This window comes from Saccoglossus kowalevskii, chromosome 16, assembly GCF_978046115.1.
Source record: "Saccoglossus kowalevskii chromosome 16, keSacKowa6.1, whole genome shotgun sequence".
NCBI lineage: Eukaryota > Metazoa > Hemichordata > Enteropneusta > Harrimaniidae > Saccoglossus > Saccoglossus kowalevskii.
The window spans coordinates 25,784,645-25,797,700 of NC_140656.1; the positions used below are offsets into that span (position 1 = coordinate 25,784,645).

Sequence of the window (13,056 nt, forward strand, 5' to 3'; positions counted from 1 at the left end):
AATTCAATGGATGTAGTTATAATAATTTATAACAACATCCAATTGACTAAAACCTCATACCTGAGAAGTGTTCCAATTGATATATTTGTCTCGGTTTACTTAATTGATAGTTTGTAAAAGTAAAAACACGACAGTATATCTGGTAGAGATTTAATATTGACTTCGTTGCTCATAACGTCAATTTAAATGTGTGCTCCAAAGTTTATACATGTACTAGTAGTCCACGCGTGTTTAGTTGCACATACGTATTTCCATCCATGTGTAAAGCATTGCTGCGCTGTCAATTCTATAATTTATTCATGCATGTTTGATTTATTACCTATTATGTTCTGTTATAACTAAAATTGTGCATTATAAACATCACAGTTTTAATAGGAATAATAATAATGAGGAAAAAACAATGGCTAAAAATTGTCCAAGAAGTGAGTGTCGATTTGGCAGAGCGGGGTTCTGCCAGTGTCGCTTATGGAGGAGTAATCACAAGCCTTAGTCTCGTATGACATAAAACCACTACGCCACGGCTCACCTGATAACATTGACAAGTGAATATATATTTATACTTTACTATTAGCATGACGACAGCAATGCACTCTGTTGTGCAATCTCTGACATGAGTTGCCGTAGAGGGCGCTACAGTCTCGGTGTATGCATATAAATAGTAGTGCAGCGAAATTAATTTTAAAATACACGTATATTTTGTTTTGTATTAAGTTGATTTCCATAATGTAAAATTTAGCAATGATATCAGGTTTGGTAATTATTGATGACATTACTAATTACATTCAATAACTTCAATAATTGCTTTGTTAATATTGGACCCACCCTTGTCTCATATATTACCAATCCCCCAAAACATTTTGATTACTTTCTTAATGACCCCAATGTGAATTCCTTCGTCCTTGCTCCAACCACAGGAGGTAGCTTTGACATTAAACCATCTTGATCAGAAAAACATCGTCTGGCTATGACTGTTTACCGGAACGACTTCTTGTAGATGGAGCTGATATCATTTTAAAACCACTTTGTTTTATTTTTAATTTATCATTTTTACAGGGACAATTTTCCAAATGCATTAAAAATGGCAAAGGTAACGCCCGTCTACAAAAAAGGCCCCAAAAATATGCCCTGGAACTATAGGTCAATCTCAGTGTTACCCCTTATTAGCAAGGTTCTAGAAAAAATAGTTAACAAACAACTACTGCATTATTTGGAGAAAGAGAAAATTCTTTACAAGCATCAATACGGGTTTCGTAATAAATTCAGCACTAAGCTTTCCCTAATAAATTTAATAAACACACTACTCCTTCAAATTGATTATGGCAAGTCAACTATTGGAATATTTATCGAATTTACTATTAATCATACATTTTTCTGGAAAAAATGGATCATTATGGTATACGCGGACTTTCAAATAAGTGGTTTAAATGTTATCTAGAAGATAGATCACAATTTTTTTTTTTTTCAAATGATGTTTCATCTGGGGAACTTCCTATATCATGTAGTATACCACAAGGTTAGTACTTGGCCCTACCTTATTTCTTAGTTTTGAATTCAATTTTATTAACAATTTTTGTATTTAAATTGTGTAGATTGCAACCAGCAGGGTAAGACTAAGAAATCAGAAAATAATAAATATCTTCTGAGTAACTCATCTATTAGTCAGGCAGTGGCAAATTTGTTTAGGCAAAGAAATATATATTTAAAACCACTGCCAAGCTTGGCGAAAGAACGCAGTAGACTCATTTACGCTCGCCATTGCCAAGCTTTACAATGAGACTAGGTGAAAAGTTATGGTAGACTTAATCATGCATTGTCACCGCACTCGGTGGGCATATCAACTACTGTTACAACACATATCTCTAAATGAGAGGTCGAAATGCAAGACACAATAGAGAGCACGTTCTATTTATAAACTAGGGGATTTCCGCTGGGTCCTAGTGTAGAGGTCTATTTATAGATTTGGGAATTTCCAAACTTGCTGGGAACAATAGCTTGGCGAAAGAACGCAGTAGACTCATTCACGCTCGCCATTGCCAAGCTTTACAATGAGACTAGGTGAAAAGTTATGGTAGACTTAATCATGCATTGTCACCGCACTCGGTGGGCATATCAACTACTGTTGCAACACATATCTCTAAATGAGAGGTCGAAATGCAAGACACAATAGAGAGCACGTTCTATTTATAAACTAGGGGATTTCCGCTGGGTCCTAGTGTAGAGGTCTATTTATAGATTTGGGAATTTCCAAACTTGCTGGGAACAAGATATTGTTTAATTTATTACAAATCCCGACATGTACCCAGACAACGATTACGTCATGTCTAATGGCTGACACATCAGCTATCTAATCAGGGGTGGGGTCTTTCTAACTAGCTACACCACGCTAAATATCAACACCAAATCGTACAAAAAAATGACATGATTGCAAACCACACGGTTTGTATAAGTATAAGAGTCTTCGCTGATATGAACATTATCGCAAAACATATTAACAATGATGTCTATGTATATACTAGTATTTAAATTAATTGTTACCGATTAAAAACTGTTAATTTTGATGTATGCGAATTTGCCATCTACATATGTTATTTGGCATATTAAATACAAAATTATTATTATAAATGACTGTAATTATAAGTGATTACTCATTATGTGTGTTGATTATTTTTTGTAGCGCCAGACAAGCAATGTATAAATATGTATTTGGATTACATTGTTATTCTCACTCAGAGTCGTGTCAGAATTGAAACATGAGTAAACAAAGAAGTAATAGTTTATTGTAATGCAACTATTTATTACGAATACATTATCAATCAAATTACCAGACACATATACAATATACATGTACTAAGTTTGTATACATTCGAGAAAACTTGTGTTAAAAATCATAATAATAAATGGTTTCATTCATATGCAAATTACTTAATTAATACACGTAACTTTGTGCCGTATTATTTTCCACTTCATCGGCAACAACTAAATTTTGGCATTCAACTTTAAATACTCAACTGACATGAAGCTTAAATGCAGAATGAATCACGATTATGGAGGATAGAAATGCCTGATTAACACCCATTGAAAACATTAATATTGGGACAACATTACTCATTGTGCACTACACTCATGGGAGCTAAAATTTGGACAATTATTTTTTTAACATTTGCGAGGTTTTTGAATCATACACTAATCTTATGAAGCTCGTATTAGACGTTTTTAGCAGTATCGTATTTAACGTGTTATCGGATTGAACTTTGGACTGAGAAATGGACTCATGACAACATGTACAGTTTTAAACCTGCGTTCAATTAATGTATTCACTATGAATAATCACAATGAGTCTTGTATAATCCGTACATTCTAAATTGCAAGACAAGTCATTTAAAAGCGATTCTCGACAAAGAGTAAAAAAAACCTTCTATGTTACATCAAAAAGAAATTCCAAATGTTAATGTTAATAAATGTATATTATCAAATTACTGTTGACATTTGAATTAACCATCCATTCAGGACGCAAATTATAATATTAGATACACACTATTATGGTGTCAGGATTTGGCAATTAAAAGTTCTTGGTAACGTAGAAACTGATGTTTAAATTGTCTAATTTGCATATTATGTGGACAAAACCTAGTGCAAATAGAATGTCTCATAAAGCTATACACAAACTTAAATAGAGTGAATTAGTGCAACAAACATCATGAATTTTGAGGAATATTGATATTTATTTATGAAAATATTTTAACAAAGTATGTGCTGTCAGTTACTACAACCTTTCCATCACCAGTAATTGCTATGCCTATTGGAAAGGACAGTACATCTCTGCCATTAGCAATATTGGTTATAAACTTTCCTTCACTGTTAAACATTTGCACTCTATCATTGCGACCATCGCACACATAAATATTATCTTTCCCATCAGTGGTAACTCCATATGGTAGGTGAAACTTGCCATTCGGAGAGCCACAGAATGCAAACTTAAATCCACCATCGGAGGTGAGAACTTGAATACGATTGGTAACTGCATCTGAAACTATCAGACATCCCTTATTATTAATAGCTATAAACTGTGGATATTCAAATTGGCAATTCCCATTACCCCTACATCCTACTGACTTAATATATTTGAAACTTTCTATTTCATACAATCGAATACAATATGCCCCCTGATCTACTACATAAATAATACCAGTTTTATGGTTGATGGCAATTCCATATGGATTATGTAATTGTTCCCCACCGAAACACGTTATTACCTTGCCAGAAATATTACATACAATCACTTGATTATTCCCTACATTTAACCCCCGTGTCCCATCTGTAACAAAGTAAGTATTATCATATACTGCTACATCTATGGGTCTGACTGGTTTACTGTATCCTTTAAATGGTAGCTGTGATTTGGGTCTGCCACATATATCCATTGTCTGAATCCTCTGATTATTATTATCAGCCACCACAATGTGACCACGTGTGTCAACACTTACTCCAAGTGGTACGTCATACATTCCTGGTGCTGTGCCCTCGCCCCCAATCTTTTTCTCCAATTCCATCTCTGCATATACGGCATCTGGTGATTCTAATGTACGAAACGTACCCAGGGATCCCTGTAGAACAATGTTCCCAGGACGAAACAGGGGAAGTGCGTCACGCATTTCATCAAGAGGATCAATCGTGATACTTTCCAGTTGATTCAGTTGTCTATATATTTCTTCGCTCGTTTTCATCAGTTGTGCAGCACTGCTATATTGCAATAAATTGCTTATGATTGTAATTGTGCTCTTCAGTTGTTTCTCAACTGTCTCAAAGCGGCGCACTTCATTGTAGATCTCTTTATTGAGTTTATCATAATTCGTTTTTAGTTTATTCAAATGACTGTTTTCTTCTAGGGTTACTATTTTGATTAGTTTCTCAATAGTTTCCTGTGAATGTTTCTTTATTTGCTGTTCACGATGTAAATGTGTTTTTGCCAATTCTTCCAATTGTTTTTTCCCTTTTATTTTATTCACTTCCGCTTCACGTTTTTTCTGATCCAATTGCTTTATGCGATCGTTGGCTTCCATACATAAGTTATCAGCTACCCCCTGTAGGGCAACCACTTCATGACCTTTGTGACACGACTCCAAACATAAAAGACATGTAGGTATTCGACATTGTTCACAATAAAGTTCGACAAGTTTATCTGAATGAGAACTGCAGTAAATAGCGACCATCGATGATTCTCGCAATTCGACCGCTTGGAAATCAACAATAGGCCGAATACGATGACGTAGACTAACTGGCATTTTACTGTGAGCTTTAGAGCACGTTTCGCACAAATCCACAGCGCAATCTATACAAATGTCTGTTGAAGAGTTTTCCTCGCAACCTTGGCAGGATCCATCACCTCGCTGACTCTCATGAGTTTTAATAATGTCTATGACAGAATCTATCATTATACTTAGCGGGAGTGTGTGAATGTTACTCACGATATGTACTTGTCTGCAGATGGGGCATATCACCTTGCCAGGCGGCCCATTCAGCTTCACTAAACACTCCTCACAGAAGGAATGATAACAAGGTAGAATTTTTGGATTCTTGTAACGTTCCAAACAAACAGGACATGTCAGTAGGTCGTCATCGAACTTATCAACAGGTATTTTAGTAGCCATGATGATCCGTGTTTCGTGGTTCAAGAACGATTCGGGAACGATCGAGATACGTTGTCCACAGCAAACCGAAACACGGAGATGTTCGGGGAAATGGGGTTTAAATATGACGAAATACTTAGTCATTGGAAAGTAGCATCGGAGAGGGCGCTAATCTAACCGGACTGATACCAAACAAACCACCGTTGGTGGCGATGTTTATCTGAGACATGTTTTTTCAAGATTGATTAACATAGGCATACAAATAACCAAATAAGCAAGTTCAGTGATTGAACGTGATTCGTAGTATCACGTGACTGTAATGGTCGGTTTACGGCAACCGAGGCTCACGACCGTGCTTTGTGAAAAGTGTGACTTTTTTGTGCGTTTAATTTTTAATATTTGATTTGCATTTAAAATGGCTTTGTTGATTAAAATCAATTCAAAATTTAAAAACAAGAGTGAATATCGCAAATTGAAATCCTCATCTTACTTTTGAAAATGAATTTTCATTTGAAAATTTACTTTTATTTTTGAAAAGTGATTTTAATTCGAAAATTTTATTCTATTTTCAAAAATGGATTTATATTTGAAAACTTACTTTTATTTTTGAAAATAAATTTGCATTTGAAAATTTACTTTTATTTTTGAAAATGAATTTCCATTTGAAATTTACTTTTATTTTCGAAAATGAATTTGCATTTGAAAATTTACTTTTATTTTCGAAAATGAATTTGCATTTGAAAATTTACTTTTATTTTTGAAAATGAATTTCCATTTGAAAATTTACTTTTATTTTCGAAAATGAATTTGCATTTGAAAATTTACTTTTATTTTTCAAAATGAAAATGAATTTGCACATGAAAAAATACTTCTATTTTTGAAAATGAATTTAAAATTACATTTTACTTCTGAAAATGACTTTGCTTTTTAATTTTGGTTTTGAAAATGGTTTTTACTTTTTTCGCCCTTTGCTCCTTGACCTCTAATCTTTGACCTTAACTGCTCAGCCAATCAATGACTTTTGAACGGCGCTTCTTATGTACACTTGTTGAAGCAGGGAGAAGAGTCTCGCTCATTGAAGTTTTTCCTGTGTGAGAAAGGTGAGTATCGGGACTTATTTACATGTAATGAGGTCTGAATTGAGACGGTCGTTTGCCTATCATACAAATACTTCCAAAGATAATCGCCGAAAAGCATGGATTGCTAAGTGTTGTTCGTTGTAATCATCATCGTCACTCTGCGTCTCACTATACTTCATTGCCTCGCATGATACATAATACTGGGAGTCTTCCATATAATGATTATTTTAAATTATTTGATGGTATGATTTTACCAATTTTGAGTTACGGATCAGAGATATGGGGACATAATAGATATCAGGTAGTAGAAAGAGCCCAGTTAAAATATTGCAAAGCTTTTTTAGGAGTTAAGTCTTCCACATCCGACGTTGCAGTACTCGGAGAGTGTGGTAGATACCCTATATATAATTATACAGTCAAAAAGTGTATGAAATACTGGCTAAGACTATTAACCATGCACCCAAGTAGAGTTGCTAAGCAAGCTTATAAACTTGCGCTCAATCTTGATGAAAATGACAGAACGTCATGGGCAACACACATAAAATCTATTCTTTTTGAGTTTGGTTTTGGCGAAGTGTGGTTTTGGCAGGGTCCTGGTGACCCTGAAGCCTTTCTCTGTCAATTTATGTCAAGGGCAAATGATATTTTTAGACAAAATTGGAGAGCGGAGGTGTGTACAAAAAGACAAACTACGTACATATTGTAATTTCAAAGTCCTATTCCAGATGGAAGATTATTTATTATTTATTAGTAATGTTAAATTGAGAAGAACATTATCATGCTTTAGATGTTCCAGTCATGTATTGGCAATAGAGGACGGCAGGGTCATGGGGCTTGACATTGATTATAGACTTTGTCAAGTCTGTGACATGATGGAAGTAGAGGACAAATATTATTTCATTATGATATGTCCTCTGTACGAGATGCTTAGAAAGCGACTGATTCCCATTTGGTCTTATACAAATCTATCTGTAAATAAGTTTTATTCTTTAATGTCATGTAATTCATTTGAAATTATTAGTAACTTAGCTGTTTTTATACAAAATGCATTAAAGTTGAGACAAGATGTACTTGACCTTTGACCAAAGATTTGTTGTATCAGTATTGTAATAAGCAAAAGGGGCTAGTGGCCTATAAGAGCAAATAAATATATATATATATATAATATATAATTGCCTAGCACAGATTGGTCGGACTGAAGTATTTTCTGGCAATTAGGCATATATGAAGCCACTGACTTATATTTGGTTACTTTAATCTGACATTCAGATTGTTGTGGAAAGAACATGGCAATTAAAGTCTAGCAAAGAGTGGCAAAACTGTACATGAAGTCATCCACTCATCGAGTCGAATTTGAAAATTGAATGACATCATCGAATATGACTGCTGTAACCTATAATTCTATCATTTCCCGGGAAAAAATGGGAAAATAAGAAATGTTTTATTATACAAGGCAACCAAAGTTTGACTTTTATAGACAGGTGAATAATTGTTGCCTGTATTAAATTTTGTTGTGATTTGTACCCACCCCAATCTTAGCTCCAACCATGAAGCCTGGAGGTAAAAAAAAAGAATTCGTTTTTTACCTTCATGCTCTAACCCTACCCCTACCTTCCACCACCCCAAATAAATAGAATTAAGGAAGATGCAGGTCAGATTTTGAGATCGAGTGAGGGGTCGGGTGCAAGGGGAAGACTTTCCAGAAATGATTAATATTGTTCAGTGTTATTATAAGTTAGCTCTACTTCTTGAATGCTTATATTACAGAATGGACTGTGACCATGAAAATATCCCTAGGGGAAAATGTTCTAAATGCTTATGTAAGCAGTATAAAAAGCAAATGCAGTCTAATAAGTGTAAGGCATGTTCTTGTATGGCTAGAGACCATGTGAGTATATAATATGCATTTCATTAACACAATAACATACGACTCACTGCCAACTCGACATACCTTTTTATTTATTTATTTATTTATTTATTTATTTATTTATTTATTTATTTATTTATTTATTTATTTATTTATTTATTTATTTTATATTTATTTATTTTTTATTCACCCTTGCTCAATTTCTAGAAACAGAAAAACAAAAAGTAAAAGTTAATATTACTGACAGCAGGCATTAAAATGTCAAGTAAGATCCTGCTTCCTGACTTCAAAATTTTTATTTATTGCTGTGCTACAATGCATAAGTATGGTTTCTAGAAACTCTCCATATTTATAGAGTATACTGCAATTTGTTGATACTTAACTCATTGTAACTGCTTTTATTGAAGAGAGAACAAAATACACATTTACAAGACTACACATGTCAACTAGACAATATGCACATGCAGCTGTCCCAATAAACAACAATCAATCTTGGGTATGCTGGGTCATATTAGTTGTTCTTTAATAATAACAAATGTTTTTTTTAACACATTTTTCATGCTAGTGTGCTGGTTCTTGCCAGTTATGTGCATGCACAAATTTCTTAAGTGCATCAAGTGCAGGTGCAGTGCTGAAAATGGAGTGTGTGATGTGTGGTCATAGCATTAAAAAACACACACCTTCAAAAAAACAGGTGAGTTTGATTTTAACAAAGTTTATATTTCCAGTCTTGCTAATCACTGTTCTCCTGCAATGTATTTGCTAGACTCATAATTTGAAATGTGCCAATCTGAGGGTTAGGATGTTTTTAGAAAACATTTGTGGACACATGAAATTTTTGTAATATTTTGTGTGTATTTTACCATTTCTATAAATTGTATAGGCAATCTTTTTGGTAGGTCTCTCTATACATTTTGTCATTTTGCTACTGTATTTGCAGGTCAAAATTTATTGATAATTCAAATGTGCAAACTAATTGTTGTTTTTTTCCTAACCATAATTTCAGGACATACAGTGAATAGTAGCCAAGCAAGCAATGATAGTGAGTAAAAAAAGGATTCATATCAGTATTAGTTACCTATATTGCATTTCCATTTTGTACATGTCAAGTATTGATTATCTTACTTGTATAATAAGTATGCACATTTTAACGTTATTAAAATGGAGAGATATCAATTCTGTAAATGTATTTTAAGAGAGTCCTTCAATTCAGACTCTAAGAACAATGATTGGTCACTCCATGACATGTAGTCTTGTTTCATCATGCTAGAGGGTAAATTTCCATGTTACTATATGCATATATAATGCACATTTGCAAGCAAACACTAATGTGAAAATGAAAGAAGTAATCACATATCATTTGTATAAGTATGAATCTTCAGTGACAAGTAGCGTTCTGGCTCAAGTTCATTGCATTCTATTTTAGAACATACAATATAGATGCAAGCAGTGATACGGAGATTTCCAAATAATAGCTACACTGCAAGTCTGCAACACAGTGATGGTTGGTAGTATTGTCTATCAATAAAAAAGCTAAAATAAATTAAAATAATAAATTTATTATATAACAAACTAAATTTAACAGTACTTGAAAATGGAGATGCCTGTGATTTCTGGATCCCGTTCACGCTGAAAAATATACTAAATGACCAAATGTAAACATTGTTGTACAATTGTAAACATCACGCAGTGCTTATTGGGAAAGAAATCATCATATTTATTACACTCACTGTAAGCATCTTTGTTGAATAAGTCTAGTGGTTGTTTTGCCTAGCTCAGGTGTTACCTGTAGTAAAAGGCGTTAATAGTTATTTTATTTTGTTTCAGATGCAGACCACAAAAGTACCACAAGTACTGAAGGTAATTATTGATATGTTTTTAGATTTATTGCCCCATGAAACATAGTGTCAGCTGGGGATACAGTCAGTCTTGTCTTTCTGTCCTTTCAATTTTCAGGCCAATTCTTTTGAATCTTGCTGTGAATCATGGTCCAACATTTGTGTCTACATGCATCAGTCTGTCTGTCCTTTGTTTGTTTGCATTTAAGTACAGATTCATAATTTTAAAACTTTAATTTTATAGCCAAATTTTGAACACTTCTTGTTGGTCATTATCTTACACTTGGTAGTGCAAACTACCAGCTTACATACATCAGTCTTTCTATCTGTCTGTTTGTCTGGTTATTCACATATTCACAGGCCATTTATATTATTATAGCCCTATACACTGTATGTCTGTGTCAGTGTTTCGGTCTGTCTCTCTGTCTGTCTGTCTGTCTGTCTGTCTGTCTGTCTGACTTGCAGTTAAGTCAGACATACATCTGTCTTCTTTTTTGTTTATTTGTCCATATATTTATATAGAGTCATAAATCAATGATCACACCACTACCAATGTCAAATAAAATGTTTGGAATAATTATTCCAATGTCAAAAATAAATTATAAATGAAATCAAAAATCAATTTCAAAATGTTCAACATGCTTCTCATCATGGCTGGTTTATTCAGATTAGTAAAACATCAAAAATTCACTTGTATAAAGCAGTCAGTCACATACAGTACCTTACCGATCACTCCACAACTAATGTCTGATTGAAAAAAAATCATTTTAATAAAAAGAAACTTTTGATGAAACTACTAATGATTAAAAAAATCATTGCAGGATCTATGTCAGCACAAGAAAACTCAATGTCAAAAAGTTTCCATCATGGTTGTTTTTGTGATGTGATCTTTTGGCCTATCTTATTCACAGACTGTTGCCTTTGTGCCATGGGGTGTTCTAATCATAACCCTATCCTACAAAATCTGAAATAGAGCATTCTTGGTAGCTCCATATTGATTGAGGTAACACACAAGACAGTCTCATACCTGTTTACGGCTGTCGGTATATTTTAGTTTCTGGCCAGAGATATTTTATACAATTCACTTGTTACTGTTTTTTTTCAATTACCCAAGAATCCTCCATTACATATTTTGCCACTATTTTTGCACAAAAATGGCAAAAAATCATAGATAATAATACATAAAAAAACACATATTTACAACAACCATACCTAATAATATTAATGTCATAATACATTAATTTTCCTGTTTACTAATTAGAGCAATGACTCACGTTTTCACTGTAAATTTGTTTAAGTATATTGTAAAAATAATTAAAAGTAATACAGTGCATAAGCTGTTTGTGAAAAGTGGAACAAATGTACAGATTTTTCATGTGTTGTATTGTGCTTATGTATATTACTGCATTATTATTTGGGTACATTGAGATTAATACAGTATGTGCACTATTATTTAGGAACTTTTATACAATTTATGTTATATTATTCTATTAGAGACATTGATATTAATACAATACATGGCCATTTACACTAATGTGTGTTTAATATATTATGTTAAACAGTGTTTATAACACAAATTTCGCCAGTTTCCCATGTGACTTTTTGTTCATGTGACTTCTCATTTCTTTGTTGTTTTCTTCCTGGCGCCATATTAAAGTCAATTTCTCTGTTGTTGTTACCTAAATAAGTATTTTATTCTTTGATCCCACCACCATCCCCAAACACACCTCCTGGGACTTCGCCATAGTTTCATGGGGGCTCATACCCCCACCCCCCCAAGATAATATTTTTACTTTAATAGTTATACTGTTATCTATAGTTGTACTTTTATCTAGATAGAGATTTATGTATTTTATTAATAATCATTAACCATCCATTTGCAGCCATGCTGCATCTACCAAAACTACTAACTTCTTGCAGCCAACGCTGTTGCTCTACAGTATAGCCACAGCCATCACTGCCTATACCTCAAATTGCAGTCACGCTGCAATCTCTCATTACACTACAGCCCCAGTGGTTGAAGTTTCATTACTAACACAGATTTTTGAGTTGTGTTATTTCTTGCGTTCACATGGAGGGGGCTCATGACATCCTGGTATATTTTTTGTAAGCCAATGGATTTCGTGTGTGCCCCTCTGTTTTGCCAAAGTAATAAACTTATTTTTCATGTACATATTTGTGTTTGTGTCATAAATTCATTTCTTTATGTAATTACAATTACTTTATTGTTTTTGTCCTTTTTTTGGTCAGAATTGTTCCCACCAAATATTTTAGCAATATTTAGATATATTATTGCCTTCTTTCAGAACTTTTATTCCCACTTTTGCCATAAAATGAAAAGATTGTTGGTTTGCATTCATCTATTCATTCGTTATTCTTAATGGTTAAGGTTGTAAAAGTTATGTTTTGAATAACAATAAATGTTGTTTCTGTTGATATCTCAAGAACTATTCATAATATCTGCCCAATATTTATATTATTCATTAACATTTTAGAACCAATTGTACAAAAAAGAGAAAAACTTATACCCCAGTAACTTCATATAAGTTAATATTAAAAAAAAAAATAGTTCTACCCATTCACTATTCTGGTGAGCATGCATTAACATTGTATCTATGATTTCTTGTAGATACATGGGCTGAAAT

General features: G+C 33.4%; 1 protein-coding gene and 1 long non-coding RNA gene across 2 annotated transcripts; one reads left to right on the forward strand and one right to left on the reverse strand.

Moving 5' to 3' along the window:
* Positions 1–3,702: 3,702 nt before the first annotated feature.
* LOC102802490 (E3 ubiquitin-protein ligase TRIM33-like) lies at positions 3,703–5,736 on the reverse strand. The gene has a single exon (XM_006822635.2). It carries the CDS (start codon positions 5,646–5,648, stop codon positions 3,726–3,728), a length of 1,923 nt encoding a protein of 640 aa, XP_006822698.1. The 5' UTR covers positions 5,649–5,736; the 3' UTR covers positions 3,703–3,725.
* Positions 5,737–8,540: 2,804 nt separating this feature from the next.
* LOC146733795 (uncharacterized) lies at positions 8,541–10,436 on the forward strand. Its single transcript, XR_014926721.1, has 4 exons — positions 8,541–8,594; positions 9,139–9,267; positions 9,580–9,615; positions 10,401–10,436. It is a non-coding gene; the product is annotated as an uncharacterized LOC146733795 (long non-coding RNA).
* The last annotated feature ends 2,620 nt before the right edge of the window (positions 10,437–13,056 follow it).